Genomic DNA, 20,607 nt, shown 5'->3' with positions numbered 1-20,607 from the left:
ATTTATTTCTAGGAGAGAGAAAGAGAGACAGCGTGAGCAGGGGAGGGTCAGAGAGAGAGGGAGTCACAGACTGAAACAGGCTCCAGGCTCTGAGCTGGCAGTCAGCACAGAGCCCGACGCGGGGCTCGAACCCATGAACCGCGAGATCATGACCTAAGCAAAAGTCGGACGCTTAACCAACTAAGCCACCCGGGTGCCCCTATTTTTTTATTTTTATTTATTTCTAGGAGAGAGAGAGAGAGAGAGACAGCGTGAGCAGGGGAGGGTCAGAGAGAGAGAGAGTCACAGACTCTGAAACAGGCTCCAGGCTCCGAGCCGGCAGTCAGCACAGAGCCCGACGCGGGGCTCGAACCCACGAACCGCGAGATCGTGACCCGAGCGAAAGCCGGACGCCCAACCGACTGAGCCGCCCAGGCACCCCTAAATACTGTGTTTCTTTTGATATCTTGACAGCCAAAAAAGTACAGCTACCCCCTAAAATCTCCTGGGGTTCGCCCGTCAAACCCCAGACCGGGCACCATGAGGCACCCCACGCCACTGCAGCAGGAGCCGAGGAAAATCAGCTACAGCAGGATCCCGGAGAGTGAGACAGAAAGCACGGCGTCTGCACCAAACTCCCCCAGGACACCCCTGACACCTCCTCCTGCTTCTGCTGCTTCTAGTGCCACGGATGTTTGCAGCGTGTTTGATTCTGATCATTCGAGCCCTTTCCACTCAAGTAGGTGCTCAAGTTTGAAGTGCTTAAAAGTAGTAGTTAGTATTCTGTGTGCCAGCGGTAATGAAGAATCTGTGTGACTTTTTTATTTTTCATAAGTTTGTATACAGATACCATTCCAAAAGATAATACTGTAAAAATATAAAGCAAATTTTGAACTCCAGCAACTTGCAATTTTTTTAAAAACCTGTTGGAATTGCTCTCTTTAAACTTATTATACTTTACTGAAAGGACTGGTGATGGTAAATTGGCAGTTTAAACTTGATTTGAGTATTTGTTTTCAGTTGGTGAATTTAAAATGGCATCCCTCATATCCAGAGCAAACAAAGATAACTCCTGAAATCCGCAAGGATTTTCAGGACGATGCTTTAAATGCTGCCTCCAAAATTATTATCTTTGAATAGTGCTCCGTACATCATTCCCTTTCCACAAAACTCTGTAGTTTCAAGTTTTGCAGCAAGTATCAAATTCAGACTCCTCCTTAACTCTCAGTCAGCACCATCCGGCGGACGATGTATGGTGCCCACTAATACACTGCATGTGCTTTCCAGCCCAGCCGTACGGATCTCAGACCGTATACTCTCGCTCATTCCTTTATTTCTCGATCAATGTCGTCTAACAGAAGTAGAATGTGACTTCACATACGTACTTCACATGTTCTACAGCCACATTTAAAAATGCAAAAAGAATTAGGTGAAATTAACGTGATATATTTTAGTTAACTCAGTGTATGCAAAATGTCATTTCAGCACGAAGTCAGTATGAAAAGTTATTGAGACATTTTACATTCTTTTTTTTGTTCTAAATAGTCAAAATGCCGTATGCATTTTACACTTACTTTACTCAGTTCAGACCAGCCACATTCACATGTTTAATCCACACATGGCTAGTGGCCACCAAACTGTACTTGCTCAGTGCCAGCCCTGTGAAGAGGCTACCTTTCATATGTGGGTCACCCTGCTTCCACTAATTTTCTAAGCAATTCCATGTGGAGCTTTAAAGCTCTAAGAATGCACAACATTTTTCCATTTGTTCAGTATTAAATCCAAATTTGAATCCTATCACCTCTGACCCTCTCACAGCCACTTGCACTTGTTTTTCCCATTGGCTGTCTCAGCTCAATGTACAGACCAAGTTCAACCCTAGAATCTAATAGCACAGAATCCAGTCCTGAGAGACAGCATGTCATTATAGTGGGGAAGAGGTCGTGAAGCAGGTGACCTAGGAGTTAGGAATCAGAGGATCTAACTTTTTAACAAATATCAACTTAAAATTATTCTTTGAAAGTATATTATTTTGAGATATGGTCCAGAATCCTACTTATTTATTCCTGTGTTGTGCATACATTTGTAATTACCCAGAAGTTTGTCTGGTCTTTTGACCACCTACAGTGTGTTTGTTTTGAGAATTACTACACTTGGCTTTACTGGCTTCTGGGGGTCATGGAGTCACGTTATATACATAGTACGTTATCATATTTTTGATAAGTTCAAATAAATACCGGGTAAAAAAAATATTCCCACTTATTTTCCCCAGTCCTCTAAAGCTAAGGAATAAAACCAGCACTTTTTGCAGTATACCCAACCTAAAATCATTATTTCTTCTGTCCCATATAACTGTTTGCAGGGGTTTTTTTCTTGAAGCAGATAGCTAGTCTGTATTATAAAATTCCCACATAAGTGATTATTGAAATCACGCAAAAGCTATCAATTGCACATTCTAGCTACAAATGGAAGAGGTGGGGAAACGGGAGATAATCTCTCTACTAGTTCCCTACTAGTAGCTGAATCTTTACCATAACTAGTCAGAGGGGAAGAGGGATCATCTTGGAAGGCAGGGGTCTGGAGCAGCGCTCTGCCGTGTATGTTAGTGGAACAGGATTAAATAGCTGGACAAGTGGAGAAGCCACTGTTCCAGGAGTTAGGCTTTGTAATCTTATTCGCTTTGGGAGTTTTCTCAATTTCACTTTCTTTGTGATAAAGAAAATACCTATTACTGTCGCTCTTAGTAGAAACTGAAAATAACTGATTTTGAAATGTAAACACCCAGCAAAGTCTAAAACCACCTGTGGGCTCAGTTAGTTGCTTACTTAACACTTACTGTGGCCTGTGTGTAGTAAAGGTCCTTGCCTGCTGTCGACCTCACTTCTGCTTAGCAGATCTGCTGGCACCGTGGAGGCCACCACCTTGCCCACTGTGTTGCCACCCCAGAGTGAATTCCCACTTCCTCAGGGCCTGGCAGGAAAGAGCTGCCGTGCCTACATTCTTATGTCATCTGAACACCTGCCACTTGATACAGAACAGCAGAAAGTTCCATTGCCCAAGTTTTTCAAACAGCAAAGTATGACTGGAATTTTTGATCAGTTATAATAGTACTGTTTTGTTTCTTATAGTTTTGTCTTTCAAAATAACTTACTTTAAAACCATAACTAACTATTCAGCCAGTGTCCGTTGCATATCTCACTCCTTGCCCAGCACTCCTACATCACATTTTCTTTGATAAAGCTTATAATCTTACTGAGTGATGAAAAAGAATGCTTCAAAGGCAATCACAGTTCAGCGCTTTGACCATTGTTAAATGCTGTGGTTCTCTTTGTGTTAGGTTTATTTTTCACTCTCAGTAAGATCGCGAACTTTACCAGAGAAGATATGTAAGGGCTTAGCAAAATGCTAAATGAGTGGTGAAGACATGATGCTGTGGAGGTTTACACAAAAGATGACCCCAAATGGGCAAGACCGGTCACGTAAAGCTTTGTGGTGAGGACAGAGAGGTAAGGAAACTGGCCACCGTGTTAGTGCAGCTATACACACCCTCACATTCAGAGCCATGCCCCACACCCTGACCTGGCCAGCTCCACCTCTGATGTGATGATGACAGTAGCCGTGACAAGGGGAGAGACCACCCAGCTCACTGCTTTGTCTCTGCTGCTCTGACAAGGCGGAGAGGATGAAATGCTCTAGGGACCTTCCCATGCGAAGACGGCCTGGTCAGAAAAGGGGGTGAGAGGCCCCACCTGGCCCGTGTGCTGCAGATGAGCTTAGCTGTGTCCCTCCGCGGGGAGGGGCTGTAGTCCAAGCTTGAAGCTGGAATGCAAGGCTTTTCTTCATAGAAGGTTCTTGTAGGTGTTTAGTTTCTGATCTCAAATACATTTGCATTTAACAGGCTTTTTGGGGGGTTTTGATACAGTTTTTTTCTATAGGAAAATATTATTTCTATTTCAAGAAAGACTCATTTATAAATTGGAAAGTGTCTTGAACAGCGGTTTCAGTCCTGACTGTACAGTATGATCCCCTGGGGAGCTTAAAAAAAATACCTATATGCCCAGCCCCTGTTTGAATTAGACTGGTATTGGCACTAGGAATCAGCATTTTTAAGAGCTTTCCAGGGGATTCTTTTTTTTAATTTAAGTGAGTTGTCACTCCTAAGTCATTATAAGTAAATTTGTTCAGTATCTAACAAGGATTTCTAGAATATATTTCTTGATTAGAGCATGTATAATTCAAAGAGAGTTTTCTTTAGCATTTTCCAGTCCATGAGACCAAGAAATCCATTTAAAATGACAAATCAGAAAAGTGCCCTTGATTTACCAAACATACAAATCTAAGCCTGTGCCACACACATATATAAATATGATCAGAGCCAAGTCTATGTATGTAGAAGTGTACATGTATAGATATAATAATTCTTTCTAAAAGCCTGCTGTTTATAGCTGTCATAAGCTTTGTGTTTTAATTTTATTCCCATATTGTACTAAGTGTACTACCATGTTCTTGAGACTTGTTTCCAGGAGGCATATTTATTTCCTTTCCAAGAAAAGTGAAAAAAACCTAAGTAGGTAAATTCACCCTTAACCCCTGTTATGTCATAGGTGCCTGATAAGCAGTGGAGTGAATCATTGACAGAGCAACAGCTTCATTTAATATCTAAGTATAAAAGTTAATTTTAGTCTTCTGAGAGGTAATTTATTAGAATTAGCTGGATTGCAGCCTTTGGTAACCATTGCCTCCAAATAAATATCAGTACACAGGGAAAGGAGATTAATGGGATAGATTGTTGGAAATAGGGGTTATGTGGGAAATAAACCCAGCATATCTATAGAAGTAGCAACCACATTAATAATCTTGCCAACTGAACTTGGAACATAAATTATTCTTGTTCTGATCAAAGGAGCTAAAAGAAACAATGGTCCAAATTGTTTGAGTGCTTGTCTATTGTGGAAAGAGAGAGAGAGGGAGAGACAAACCTGAGTTGTAAAAAATCAGCTGAGTCTAGTGTTACAGGAGTTAGTTTAGTCTCGTGGATATGATCTCTTCTGTATGTTGGTAGTATGAGGCAGTGTAACATAGACAACTATGTTGATTGAGAACCACTGCAGATAACTTAGCCTTTTGTCTGTTTTTCTACTTTATTGCTCTTGGGTCTTTGACTTTTATGGTTTTCATTTTTAATAATCTATTAAAATTAAACATTCTAAATTTGTCAGTGAGTTTCCTGTATAAAATGTGTCTAAGTGCCAAATATTTATTGATTTTTTTTAAAAGTGTTCAAGAATATAGAAGGAAAAAAGCTATAATCAGTTTCAAGCTTGTTTTAGTTATTTTGTGATGGGAATATATGTTCTAAGAATAATTTCATAAGTATATAATAAAATTAGTAAGAAATTCCTTTTTATTTTTCAATTTGTTAACATAAATTCATTGTTTACTACTTATTTCACACATCTGAGTTTTCAAAATAATCTTTAGTAAATGACATATTTCTATATGTCCAGCTGAATTATTTGCTTGAATTGAGTTTATACATTTTTTAAGTCTTCCACTAATAGAGAATACTTTAGTTTTCTCATGAATGCTTTTCATTTAATGATTATGACATTAGGTAGTACATCTAAAAGGAATCTTCGAAATTCCCAATATGCTATGAACTCAATTCTTTATTTTTTTCAAAACTAAGATGTAATGAGCTTTTACTAAAAAGACTGTTATACCATTCTTTACTTGAATGACAAAAATAACATTTTTATCCTAGATGGATTTTTGCAGATGAGTTGAATTTATCAGTGAAAGAAAAAAATCTACTTTTTCTTGTTTCCTTTCACAGGCAGCGATACCGTCTTTATCCAAGTTTCACTGCCCCATGGCCCAAGTTAGTATATTTAGTTTAAGACTCCTAATTCTTGCTTTGGCTTTAAAAATTAAACCAAGTGTCCCCTTCCCTGCTAAAACTCTTCTTGGGCCTGGCAGCACGGGTACCCTGCTTGCAACATCTTAGAAGTGAGGCCTTCACTTGTGCTATCTTTTGATCATAAATGATTTGCTTAAACGTATATACTCTTCATGCTTTTTGTAAAACCTTTTTTCTCTTCTACAAAAAAACATTATTATATGGGTGACTTCCACATTTAACCATTTCTCTTTCCCAACTTGAGTTCCTAATAGTATTTTAATGCTCAACTTAAAAAAAAAAAAAAAAAAAGCAAGAGCATGCATGCGCATATGGGAATGCTGGCGGCTACGTGCAGTGTCTGAGTCACAAAATACACTTAGCCTGGCGACCATGGCACGGACTGTAGGCAAATGACTGTTATTTGACTTTAGAAGAACTGTCTTATGGTTGTAACTACTTAAATTTTACAGCCTAAATATTCATCACTGTTAAGCGAAATAAAGCTCCATTATAGATATTTGCTTTTATTTTTAAAGTCAACTAACAATTCACCAAATGATTCCATAAGTTTTAAGCTAATAGATTAATGGTTTTGGCTGTCCTTCGTACAAATGGTTTCAAAATGTATACAATGGAAAACATTGGTTATAAGCTAATTAACTTATGACATAGTCTTTTAAGAAAAAAGGTAGGTGATCAAAATGTTGCTCATCTGAATAATACCAGTACACAAAGTACTCTTTAAGTTCTATATTAGAACAGTTGACAAAAGCTTAAAGGAAAATGAGAACCTGCCAAGTATAATTCTGAATGATCATTTATGTACTTTTTCATATCTTTTTTATACTGTGCATAAACTGAACAACTTACATGAATGTTGTCTTTCATAATGTAATTATTTTATGCCTAGATTATGCCCTTGTCCTCATAAATGTCTATAGGATGAGTTCTGATTAGAAGCTTTACTCACCAATCAGATTCATTAGATTTAGTGTAATTTCTGTTTTTATCAGGGCTGCCTCAGTCATCTTAAATGGCTCTATCACAGTTAAAAATTTTGGATTAGAATATGAACCTGATTTTCTGCCAAGGAGAGCCAGCCTACATGTAAGCAAAGTGAGGAGCGATCCCTCCCCCAATCTCGAGATTCTCTCCCTGGCATCCTTTGAGAGAATTGCTGGGGAGAGCAGTTAAGATCAGAAACTAATCCCAAGGACTAAGGGTAGGGAGATTCTATACTAATAAAGTCAGGGAAAGAAAATGAGCCCATCACAAAAGCTTAACAGAATTATCATTACAAAGGTTTCTCCCAGAAATCTAATCCCAAATAAAAAATTCCAATAATTAACAGTGGGAATGTTATTTTGTTCAAAAAGCAAAATAACAGAATATCTTAGGCAGCTTTTTTTCCTGAAAATTCTGCTAAGAAATTTCTGCATGCCTTTATAGCACTTTGCTTTAGTAAAGGAAATACTACTGCGTATTGGTTTATTGAACTACTTTTGATAATTCTGTACATTTCTTTTAATAATATAAGCAGTTTCCAGCTAAGTATTTTCAGGATGAAATAAAATTCCTGTGAACTTCTTAAAAATTTTCACATCCTACAGGATCTGCTTCAGTCTCCTCTATAAGTTTAACCAAGGGCACTGATGAAGTGCCTGTCCCCCCACCGGTTCCTCCCCGAAGACGGCCAGAGTCGGCCCCCGCGGAGTCCTCGCCGTCTAAGGTAAGTAGAGAGCCCTGGCCTCTGGAACCCGGAGTCATTACAGTTACATTAGAATCCTGTGCCTGTGTCTCGTTTAGTTCCCACCAGCTTAGGTCAACACTTCAGGGTATCTGGGCTTAACTGAGCTTAAGATGGGGACTAAATATGGATTTACCCTGAGGTAATGTTTATTTCCTATCTTCTGAAAGTAGTTTTTTGGTATGTTTTCAAAACCCTTGCGAATCTAAATTATGGGTATTGTCCAGGAAAAAACAAGTTTAATCTATAAAGAGTCATGTAGTCTCAAGCAGACTACATACACAGCGAAAGAGAAAGAAGCCAAGAGGTGTGAAGCTTTGTATGGAAGCACATTTTAAGTCAAACTTAAACCTTACCTGTCTGAGCCCTTAATAATAAATCTGACATGCTTTTAAATGGGATTTTCATAACAATTCTGGGTTGGAAGAGACCTTAAAGGCTTATAATAGCTATTTTTTCCCACTTGTTTAAATTTCTTTCCTTGCCGTCTGTTGACTTGATTCGGTGGTTCTCAGCATATCCAGAGAGCAGGGCCCTGGACAAGTGAGGACGTTCTGCAGAGTTCCATGAAATGTTAGCATAGTAGGTTTAAAATGAGATTAACTTATATTAAATCATAAATTATCTTAGATTGATAGGTACACAGCAGCAAACAACAAATTTTGAGAAAAATAAAAACTTAGGGAAAAAATAGTTTTTTAATGAATTGGCCTAACCCCTTCCCTTTGAAGCATTTGGCAGAACCCCCCTGATCCAGGCCTGGCGTCTTCCAACAATGCGTTTGAAAATCTCAGCTTCATTCTTCATAGATTCATGGGACTACATAAATTATTAATAAATTTGTATTTTATTCTTTCTCATTTGTGTCAGATTATGTCTAAGCATTTGGACAGCCCCCCAGCAATTCCTCCTAGACAGCCTACATCAAAAGCCTATTCACCACGGTATTCAATATCAGACCGGACCTCTATATCAGACCCTCCCGAGAGCCCTCCCTTGTTACCACCACGAGAACCTGTGAGGACACCTGACGTTTTCTCCAGCTCACCACTACATCTCCAGCCTCCTCCTCTGGGCAAAAAAAGTGATCATGGCAATGCCTTCTTCCCAAACAGCCCTTCCCCATTTACACCGCCTCCTCCTCAAACACCTTCTCCTCATGGCACGAGAAGGCATCTGCCGTCACCACCATTGACACAAGAAGTGGACCTTCCTTCCATCACTGGGCCGCCGGTTCCTCCACGACAAAGCACTTCTCAGCACATCCCTAAACTCCCTCCAAAAACGTATAAAAGGGAGCACACACACCCCTCCATGCACAGAGACGGACCACCACTGTTGGAGAATGCCCATTCTTCCTGAGGGTCTGTGTTCCAGGCTGGATGTTTTCCTGGCCCCAAGTCCATTGCTGGCAATGGATGCACTGAATGTGCCAGCACTGAGGAGTTAACAGTGACAGCTCCAAACACTAACGACTCTACTTCAAGATGCAGTATAAGACCATGAATTTTAACCTAGACATGATTATAAAATGAAAATGGTATTCATTTAGATACGGAAAGACTGCTGTAGAGGAATTGGACAACTGATGGCACCTAAAAATCAAGTAAAGGGACTTTTTCCAGCCAATAGGCAGGAGTCCTCTTTTTGTGAAGTGATCTTTATCGTTAAAGGGATGGAAAACACAGTCTAGTGTCCAGCAGGCTCACGTGATGAGAGTCTTTGTAATTCAAAATATGCACTTTTTAAAAAGAAATCTTAAACAGGGATCTTCATATCTCCTTTGTTTTCCTTTGCTTTTACTCATCCTACTTTAGAATATTTTCTTAAAAAAATCATTCAAAGGACTGTGGGGAGTGGCGGTGGTGCCTGACCTTGTGGCAGTCCAGGCCCGCGCTGCGCCACAGTCCCGTTTACAGGCTATTACAGTGAACTGAGTGGGTACCGAGGCTTCACCAAAGAGGTACTTTTTTTTCTTTTTCTTTTTTTTTTTTTTTAGGAATAATTATACTAATTTTAAGAGCATTCCCCCCACCCACCCTCCCTACAAACAAAATATGGTGGTGATGCCTTCAAATGAGAAGTTTTGTGTCATTAACATGACAGAAGAACTTTTTAAAAAAATGTAACTGTCAAGTATACAATTTACATATAGGAGACTGTTAATCTATGCTAGATTGTTATTTCCCACCCCCCTTTCTCCCACAAAAGTTTACTGGTAACCCATGTCATGGCTTATAGCCGTCCCTCTAACCATACTCTGTAAATGGAGTCACCCAGTGTGGAAAGGAACATTGCTGGGCGTCCCTGACACTGCTCATGTTTTACTGATAGTTTAGTAATCCACAGATCTAGAATTACCTTGCATTGCTGAAATCATGTGTATATAGTGAATGTTATATAATAAACCTGGCAGGTCTGTTTTAATTTAATTGAATAAAGATACAAATACTTTGTTTGGCTGGCATATATTAAATTATTATATGGAGAAAATGGTTGATTCTTATTTCTTTCAGTTGAAACACACACACACACACACACACACAAACACTAAGCATAAAAGCACGTATTGTGGTACGCCTTGGTTTCTAGTTCTGGATTGTATGTATTCATCTTACAGAATGATAAAAAGTTGCAGTTTGGCATGTAGGAAAAAATTTGGTTAGTATAGGATGGGTATCTTTTAAGCAGAACTTTGTAAGTTTTTTAATTTGCTAGGCAACATGTATACAGTTTGTTAGTTTATATTAAACATTCTACCTTGCTTGAGGTCTTTGCTCTATCAAAACTATTCGTAATAGAACATCTACCTACATCATTAATATCATAATGTGGATTATTCATTAAGCCTGTGTACTGATCTTCTGAGTCTAACAAATACTGTGACTGAAATGCATGCAACTTGTTGAAGAGAAAAAGTTTTATTAATCTCCACTCTAATGTCTGTGAAGTGTGCAGTGTTCCATCATTAGAGTCATCAGTTCATCAGCATCTGCATGTGTCCTCAGAATGATGAAGCAACATTTCAGCAATTCTGTTAACCATGCCATCAGAGACATTTTTAGAAGTGCTGCATCATGGTGGTAACCTAGTACTTTAATAATTTCCTGTGATATTTATTAGAGCATTAAATGTACATCACAGTAGTACAGTATATAGTTCTTTAAGACCGGAATGTTGATTGCATCATCAAGCAATCCATCCTATCATATCCTTTCTTATTTGTTAGACTTGACTCTTTGTTTAATATCTGTACCATTCCTATTATGGTAGCCATTTTTCTCTTTGTAAAATTTCTCCTTTTAAAAGTCTCCCAAAAAATTAATTTCGAATCCATTCTTGTATGCAACCTGTCATAAGACCATTCATTCAACAAGTGTTTATCTAAGCCTACTTACTAGTGCTGCTACAATTAATCATAATACACATTCCAGAATCTGTCATGATTTTTTATTAGAACAGCCTCATTTTCCCTAGGATTTCCCTTTGTATGTCTTACTGATCACTTATCTTTTTAATTACCCCACCCCACTCCATATGAGAACCTGAGAAGTCACACTGGAGCCCATTCAGTATCTCTCTGGCCAGTGTGATAGCCTTCATTCAGTAAGGCTTTTTGACCCGCCTGATCATCTAAAGAACAAAAGCTTAGATTTGGAGTTCTAATCATATTTCTCCCAAAGGGAACCATTCTTCTACCCCAGTGGTTCTAGGAGACCACTTCACTGTGCATCAGCATTGTGGATAGAGGATATTTTTATTCTCAAGTTGACATTTGGGTAAAAATATTTTCTGCAGTGGTAACTGATTAGAAAAATTCCATTTGGATGCCCTTAAACGAAGGTGAGAAAACTATATCCTTGCCTTCTTCATACATGAAACATGAATTAGCTGACAAATTTATTCTCTGTAGTAACTAAAATATACTTATTCAGGGACAAGAAGTGGCTGAGAAGAAAAATGCATCACCACAAAATTCTGCTTTTGAATCCAGGACATTACAAGACAGTCAATGCAGCATGACGATTCCCAAACCACATTCTGAAACATGGAACATTTCTTTTAGTAATGGAAATGTTCTTAGACGTTTCATCTTTGGATCACAAAATAAAAATATTTCAAGGCTGAATTCACTTAAGCGGGCTATTAACCAAGAACAGTACAAAAGGAGGCTTGTCACGTCTGAGCACTTTTTAAAACAGGAACAGATCTGTTTCTAAGTTTATTGAAAGATTATTTACTGTTCCCAGCCAGTAAATAATGCACTTCTAATAGTTAATACTGTACTTCTAATGCATTTCAAGAGTACGAATTATCAGGAAGTATACAAACATTAAAAGTTTTCTTCATTAAAGGTTGTTGGGTATCAGAGTATGTGTTTAGTAGGTTACTACACTCTAACCTCTCAAGAATGTTCTAATGGATCTGAACTTGGGAAAGCTCCTGCCATGCAAGTGATACTACAGTCAACACAACAGGCTAGTGGACAAGTACTATTTCAGTTGGAGGCTATGTTATGGTTCTAAATTCTTCCTTAATGAATTTTCTCCTACGTTGAGAGTTACACAAACCAAAACCTGCTACCTGTGATTGTGATCTTAATTCTCAAGTTGAGCTTACTTTAGTCATGTATTTCATCCTTTGTCTTTAAATTCAGTTCTAAGTGGCTCAGCAAAACAATGGAAATGGAGGGAGAGGTTCTCAATTTGTTAGTGTTGTACATATCAAAGAAAAACCTTTTATTTCCTCCAGATTTAGAAGGAAACAAATTTAGCCATGTATTTCTTGGTATTCTGCTGCTCTGGGTAGGTTCACTTGTTCTTTTAGCCTATATTGTATGACTGTCGGCCAAGTGTAGGTGCTGCTGCACATTAATCTTTACCAGTAAAATACACACCACAAGGTTAAAATTGGTTTGGCCGAAAGAATTCTGCAGTAGAATTATTTATAAGGGAAAGTGATGACTTAGTTTATTTATTCAATATTTCTCTTTTGAAGCATCTCATTACTAACTTAAAATCATAATCCCTTATACATGAGCCAATGAAATATTTTGAGCTCTAGTTAAGAAGCATGAAGTCTATACAATAAATCTAAACAAAAGCACTTGTAACTTGTTTTCTAAGTTTCATGCCTTATTTTCCATTTTTGACACCGTAAAGTGCATTTTCTGTCGACTGTGAGCAAATTTCCCTTTTGCCTTTAATGAAAATAGTGCATTAAGTAGCCAATTGCTGCAAAATTATAAAGCAAGTTAGCTAAAGGTGGATCACATTGGACTACCACTCAGAGAAACAAGACGCATAGGAGGGAGTCACGTGTGTGGCTTTAGGGGAGCGCACCTGTGCCAGATGCATGCCACTTTCAGTAGCTGCCAAATGTGCCTTTAATTAAGAACATCTCTAATTTTTTTCTTCAGATCAAGTCAGCATTTGGGGGCGGGATCAGGGCAGGGGACCTTGGGGTGCAAATATCTGGTGAAACTCACCAGAGAAGAAGCCTTTGTCAAAGTGACATGTATAACTTTAGTTGAAACGTGTTCGTGTATATATATATATATAAATATATATGTGTGTGTGTATTTGCCTTTGTTTAGTAGCACGGTATTTGCTAAAATAATTGTCAAAAAAAAATTGCTCTGTCAGTCTTACTCTGATGTAAAAACAAAGTGCAGTCTATATACATCTAATATGGCCTTTGTACCTGACCATGTTCGTAGGTAATCTTTGTACTCTGCGTGCAGCAGTATTTGGTTTGCATTTAAAGTGAAAATAATGGCTGTTATTTTTCTGGCATTACTAAGATAAAACTGAAAAATAATAAAAATGCCTTACCTAGTCCACAAGTGTATTATTTTTGTATTTATTTTAGAAAGCACTCTTTTCAATCGCAGTCGTGATTCGCATTTTAGTTTGTGCTTTCCACGTGCAAATAGTTTGTTCTTTATCATAGTCTTGATTTAGAGGCCCTTTTTCCTGTATCTTGTTCTATATATAAAAAGTTAAGTATTTCCTTCTGTATCAAGCCCTCTGACAATAGTGAGTGGGAGGCCCTTGGGATGAAAATTAGTGACCTTCAGTATCACCTGGATGAAGCTTCAAAGGGCTGAGTGAGGCATTTGTATTCCATCAAAGTTTTAAGATCTCCCAATTCCTTGACAGGCAAGTTTTACTGAGACCTGTTGGAATGTGGCAGCCTGACATTTAGCAACTCTGTCTAGGCTTGGCATAAAAAGATAGGGTTTATGGTTATACATTGTAAAGAATTCTACACTGTCAAGACTTTTTATTAAATGTGAGGTCATTCATGGTGAACTATAGAATGTAAAAACTGATGAAAAACTGGGGTGCCCGGGTGGCTCAATTAAGTGTTTGACTCTTGATTTCGGCTCAGGTCATGATTTCACAGCCATGGGATTGATCCCCACATTGGGCTCTGCATGGAGTGTGGAGCCTGCCTGGGATTCTCTCTCTTCCTTTCTCTGTCTCAAAAATAAATAAACTTTAAATAAAATTGGGGGCACCTGGGTGGCTTAGTCGGTTAAGTGTCCGACTTCAGCTCAGGTCATGATCTCACGGTTCATGAGTTAGAGACCTACATTGGACTCTGTGCTGACAGTGTGGAGCCTGCTTGGAATTCTCTCTTCCCCTCTCTCTCTGCCCCACCTCCTCCCTCTCTCTCTCTCTCTCTCTCTCTCTCTCTCTCTCTAATACAAACTAAAATTGTTTTAATGTTTAAAAACTAACATTTTAAAATATTAATTTAAATGCAGGGGATGGGGCAGAGAGAGAGGGAGACAGTATCCAAAGCAGGCTTCAGGCTCTGAGCTGTCAGCACAGAGCCCAGTGCGGGGCTTGAACTCACAAACCATGAAATCATGACCTGAGCCAAGAGCAGACACCCAACCAACTGAGCCACCCAGGTACCCCAAAAACAAATAAACTTTTTAAAAAATTGATGAAAAACTTAGAGATCTAATACCCTTATTTAAAATTTGAGGCAGGTGAGGCCTGGAGCAGTGAGATGACTCAGCCAATGTTAGTCACATTGGCAGTTAGTGACTAAGGCAATTGGCTCAACTTTGATTCCCACCATTTGGAGGACTGCTTTTAGAAACAGCTAAAATATATTTGATTGTGTGTGCTTTAAAGACACACAATCATTAATTTGTACTAATTCCATTTATAGGCCACTGAAATCCAAGTATTATTGAGTATATTCTAGGTAATCAATTTAAGATCTACGGGAAAATAACATTAATATTGATATTAGTCAGAAAATAACATTAATACTGATGTTAATCAACCTGGTTCTGAATTTGCTCTTGAAATGTCACTTGTGAATTTTAACCAGGTGGTTTGCTTTTACTTCATTTAGTCATGTCAGCTCATCACAGATTCAGGGCACTTAAGTCTCTAGCCCACAACTGGGCTAAAGACATACATGGCTTCCAGAGGCAAGGAGAGCTCTGACAGAGCAGAATTCCAAAACATCTTATACAGGGCGCCTGGGTGGCTCAGTTGGTTGAGTGTCCGCCTCTGGCTCAAGTCATGATCTCACAGTTCATGAGTTCAAGCCCCACATTGGGCTCTCTGCTGTCAGCACAGAACCCACTTCAGATCCTCTGTCTCCCTCTCCCTGCCCCTCCCCTGCTTGCACAAGTGCTCTCTCTCTCTCTCTCTCTCTCTCTCAAAAATAAACATTTTTAAAACTCTTATGCACATTTTAAGACTCTTGAGTCTCATTAGAGGCAGGAAAAAAAACAAATAAAACAAATAAAACAAAAAACCGCAGTCCTTTTTTAGAAGCTAGTTTCTCTCCCCTTCATGACTCATCTAGAAAAGAATTACTGTGGTAAAGTACAAAGCAGTTGCTTTGGAATCACACATCTGTGTTCACATTCTGGTTCCATTATTTACTAGATATATAACTTTGGAGAAGTTACTTAAATAATCTGAGTCTCTGTTCATCAACACATGAGGTTAATAGATTTACTGGGGACTCCTGTGAGGCTTAAAAGTGATCTGTATAAAATCCAAGGCCTTTCACAGAATAGGTGCTTAATAAAGGTAACTTAGGCTATAAGGTATATGTTTTCAAAGTCTGCCTGCTTTTAGTATCTTTTAAGAAGAGATTTCATCCTGAAGTCCCCATAACTTGATTCTTTAGTATCCAGATTCCTTTGATGTTTACTATCACTTAAATTGGTTTTGAGTGACTGTATTATAAACATTTGATAGGGCCCATCTGACTATTCAAAAATATTTACTATTCCAGGTACACTTCTGATGTTAGGAATATAGCATTGAACAAAACAAACAAAAATCTCTATCATCATGAGATTAGTTATCTAGCGAGGAAATGTAGACAATAGTAAGAAATAGCATATTATCCATTAGAATGTTGTAGCAGCTATGAACAACCAAAAATAGGACAACATGACTGGGAATGTAGGGGACAGGGTGGTGACATATAAATGGGATGATTAGAGTCAGCTCATGGAGAAGACAGCGTTTAAGTAAAGAAGGGGGTGAAGGAAGGAGACATGTAAGTGTCTGAGGAAGGAATATGCCAAGTCACAGGGAAATACCAGTTCAAAGCCTAGAGGCAGGAGCATACTTGGTACATGTAGTGGCATTACTTGTACCTGGAGAGAAATGAATGTAGCCAGAATACGAGATGCCATCAGAGGTTTAATGGAGTCCAGATCACTTGTAATGACGTTGGCTTCCATTAGAAAGAAATAGAGCCTATAGAGCATTTGAGCAGGGGATCACTCTGGCTGCTATGAATAATTAGGGGTGAAGAGTGAGAGTAGGGAGACTAGCCCAGTAGAAGGCAGCTTGGTCAAGGTGACAGCAGTGGAGATGGTGGGAAGTTGGTCAGAGTCTGGATAGGTTTGGAAGACAGCCAGTTTGCTGAGAGCCTGAACGTAGGGCTTAAGAAATAGAATTGTCAAGGATGACTTTAAGGTTTTTAGCCTGAACAACTCGAAACACAAAGGTCCCATTAACTGAGGTGGGAAAGGAACAGTTGAAGCAGAGGCTAGGACACAAGAAGTTCAATAAATATGTCAGACATCAGAGGGGTGCCAGGAGGCAGTGGGAGATGTGACTCTGAAATCTGGGAAACAGTCTGGGCCAAGGATATAAAATTGGGAGTCACTTTCATAGAGATCATATTTTAAAGCTAGCTGACTGGATAAGACCACCACCAAAGATGTACAGACTGGAGAAAGAAGAGATCTAAGGAAAGCCCTGGGACACTCTAACAAGAGAGGGAGAAATGGGAGCCAAGAGGATGTTGTGCCTAGTTAATTATTTCAGAAGGAGGAGGTGGTAAGCATGTCAAATACTATCTGATAGGGGGAGTGGAGCACTCATTCAGCAAGGTGAAAGTCAGTGATGATCTGGACATGACCAGGGCAGGGGAGAGGTGTGAGCCCAGGGAGTTTAATGATAAAAGGTGAGAATTGGAGTTTCCTCCTCCAAGTTTTACTATAAAGGTATACTGGAACAGTCGAGATATCGTTTGCTTAAAAACTGGGAGAAATAAGAGCATGACTGTATGCTAGTATGCCCCCAGTGGAAAATGTGATAATGACGACAAGGGATGTGACCTAGTGCTAAACGGAGGCAACCCACTTACACGGAAACACAAGGATCGAGCGACAGCCCTTTACAGTAGATCCCACTGTCTCAGAGGAACAGCTTTACAGTCAAGAGGAGAGAACACAACATGCTCTGTTTTCCTGCTAAGAATTAAGAGCATTTAATGCTACTACCTCTGATGGAAATGAGGGAAGAAGGGGGGAAAAATCTATTTTATAGATAAGAAACACAAGTTTAGATGATTTACCAAGATCATGCATAAGCTCTTTGAAAACAACAAGTTTTGGAAAACAGGTTATTTGGGTAGAAAAATCTTGACTATTTTGCATGTCTGACAGCCTCCAGAAACATCTTCAGCACTGTCTAAATCATATCCTATAATCTTATATATATATGCTTAAATTTAGGTCTAGTGTCACACATCAATTTCTATTTTTTTCCCTTAAAATATATATGTTTCCATCAATTTTCTCAACTTTTTTTTTTAACTAATTTCCCTGTTTGAAGAAGTGTATCTCCTCTTCTTTTTCCCTGACCCTCTTCCCACCATGTGAGTGAGACTCACTGGCCTCCGTTCCATAAATACCACGATGCCCAGAAGCTGAGAACACTACATTCACATTTTTAAGTTAAATCAACTTTCAGGATATGAGAAACCAAAGTGTCCCAAAAGCATTACTGTTTTAGGCTCAGGAAGAAAATTATTAATGGTGATGTTTCAAGAGAAAGATTAGTCTGAAAACTGTATCTAATTTTATTACACAACTTAACATAAGACATTCATTTTACCATTTTCTAAGTGCATGCGATTATCTGGAACATACAATCAATTTTACCAATTTACTACAGAGAACACTAATCCTGTATATATGTATATTTTAATCAAAATTTTACTGTATGTGATAGTAAAGATCACAGATGAATGTAAGAAAATTCCAGAAAGATTCACTGTACTCTACCAGCTTTCTGTATCTCAAGGTAAGTATAATCAATTCTCTATTCCATCCTAAACTTCCATCTATGGATAGATCTGAGCGCTGACTACATACTAGATCATCCAATTCATTGGTCTAAGAGGTAATGGCTATACAATTTCAGTGGGCCGAAGAATCACCTGCACTTAAAATGCAGATACCTGGGCCCCACTCCCAAATTTATTCCAATAAAGTGGAACTGAACTAGTTCCCAGGAATCTGAGTTTTTACAAGTTCCTTCATGGAGAAAATAACATGTTAGTAAAGACTTGAAGAAGGTAAGTAAACAAGACATGAGGTGCTATAGAAAGCACTGTTCAAAGGGCTTTCCCTGAGCAAGCAAGAAACATGTTAATGGTAAGCCCCAGATGGGCTTCAACTATTTGTCATAGGGTGAAACAGAGAACCTTGGAGCGCTGGTCCACAGATTCCTGGTTCTCCAAGGTTCCAGTTTTAGAGAGTCAGTAAAGTAGGGCAAATTCCTGCTTGGCTTTGTATACAGACCACATCTGGCTACAGAAGGGACCTGCTGGCCCTCCCACCCTGTGCCAAAATATCCATCTTAGCTTTTGGTGGGGTGCTGCTTTCTGCTTAGGGACCCAGACACTTCCAGAGTCGTGGTCTCCTATGTAAACTGTGCTTCTCCATGGGACCGGAGCTCACAGATGGAGGAACTGCAAACCTCTTTCCCACCCTGACTTCATCTTTAATGCAACATTACATTAAATGTCATTAAGAAACATCATTTAAGATCCTATCTCTGCTGTCAAATTACAGTACTATGTGGAAAGATTATGAAGTGAGCCAGGACAACACAGAAAAGAGTAACGAACTTACTTTCTTCCTTCCTTCTTTCTTTCTCTTTCTCTTTTTTCTTTTTTTCTTCCTTCCTTCCCTTCCTTCTTCTTTTCCTTCCTTCCTTCCTTCCTTCCTTTTCTTTCTTTCTTTTCTTTTCCTTCTTTCTTTCTTTCTTTCTTTCTTTCTTTCTTTCTTTCTTTCTTTCTTTCTTTCGTGGAAAGATGTCTGTGAATGCTAAATGCTATGAAAAGGATAGTAGTGCCTTTTACTGCTCTAGAAGACAACTGTATTTTACTTCATTTGCGATTGGTATTTTCTTTTAAAAAAAAAAAAAAAGGAAAGAAAGAAAGGTGGGAAGGTAAAGGGACAACCCTGAAGCTCTTTGTCAAATGATGAGCAGAAACTATTCTTTGCAGCTGACTGAGTACTGTTCTAGAGGTAGAAAGGAATTTTAAAAGATATTTCATAGTTCCTGCCCTTGAGGAGACTCAACATACTTGTTGGGAAGACAAGACAAAAAAATCAGAAGACAGACAAGTTACGGCACCAGAGAAAAGATGAGGGACTTAGGCTGAGCCTTGAACACTGGCAGGGGGGAAGGAGGCCATGGAAAAGGCACAATGCAAGGGGCCATGGCTTGCCAGGGGGCAGGAGAAGCCCAGCTTAGCTGAGGGCCAGGAGTCCTGCAGGCTGGCAAAGTTGGAGACAACAGCCAAAGAGAAGACTTGACCCCATGCTGGACAAACAGACACCCTTGAATGTCAAGTCGAGGAGTTCAGAATTTGTATACAAATAAGAATATTCAGAGAGTTCCACCCAATGCAGCATTTGGGAATATTAGTGCATTAATATGGGGGCAGCTAGAAAGCTACTGGAAAAATCCAGATACCAGGTGAAGAAGACCGGGGGAGTAGCAGCACTAATTACTGCTAGTTACGTGCTAGTTTCATAAAATATAATGAAACTGAGTTGTGCTACAGATTTTTCAAGATTTTTTCAAAGGATGTTATCAAAACAAAAATCTGGGGTGTGTGTGATGTTTTTGAAACCTTCCCAAGTAATTGATCATTTTTATGATAAACATTACTAAAGGGGAAAGAAACTTATTGTTTTTTACATTTTACTTAAAAGACTGTTGACTTGTAGTTCACTTTCCATATCCAGTCAGTTCTGCATTGTGCTTTCAGACACTGCCCCCAAAACTTCTCTGGCTTACGAAATAGAAATAAATCTAACTTCAAAGGAGTTCATTAATTTCAGGAAAAGAAAAGCTTGACTTAAACTTAAATACTGGAAACTCCCAAAACTTGACAGCAATCCTGTAGGCATTCCAGACCACCTATTGTTTAAAGGTGAATGGATGAGTTCCTAATTAATCATCAGACTTGTAGAAAATGTGTGACACAAGTAAAACCTCCCCTATTTTATCAGGCTGCCCATTGCTAGAGGAAAAGCCTCTAAAGAAGTCAGTTTGAGTACCAAGATTTTGAATGAGCAGTAACCAAATGCCTCTAATTCATTACAGATAACTGCCTTGGAAGAGAGACAAATTGTTTAACCCTAATTCTTTTCTATTATTCTTGTGTTAGGGGCAGG

At 38.9% G+C, this 20,607-nt stretch overlaps 1 protein-coding gene across 3 annotated transcripts in view; it reads left to right on the top strand.

Annotated features, from left to right (window-relative positions):
- SOS1 (SOS Ras/Rac guanine nucleotide exchange factor 1) overlaps positions 1 to 13,478 on the top strand; it is a 139,360-nt gene extending 125,882 nt beyond the window's left edge. For 2 of the 3 annotated variants that reach the window (XM_039251253.1, XM_039251255.1), the window contains 4 exons: positions 454 to 718; positions 5,816 to 5,860; positions 7,492 to 7,610; positions 8,499 to 13,478. In XM_039251253.1, the coding sequence (XP_039107184.1) occupies positions 454 to 718; positions 5,816 to 5,860; positions 7,492 to 7,610; positions 8,499 to 8,990 (921 nt within the window). In that variant the 3' untranslated portion in view covers positions 8,991 to 13,478. The remainder of the gene's footprint in view (positions 1 to 453; positions 719 to 5,815; positions 5,861 to 7,491; positions 7,611 to 8,498) is intronic. The other variant, XM_039251254.1, reaches the window with a different exon arrangement.
- The last annotated feature ends 7,129 nt before the right edge of the window (positions 13,479 to 20,607 follow it).

The sequence above is a fragment of the Hyaena hyaena genome, unplaced genomic scaffold, assembly GCF_003009895.1.
Source record: "Hyaena hyaena isolate Hyena2069 unplaced genomic scaffold, ASM300989v1 scaffold_388, whole genome shotgun sequence".
Classification (NCBI taxonomy): Eukaryota; Metazoa; Chordata; class Mammalia; order Carnivora; family Hyaenidae; genus Hyaena; species Hyaena hyaena.
This window is presented reverse-complemented; position numbering and strand designations above follow the sequence as displayed.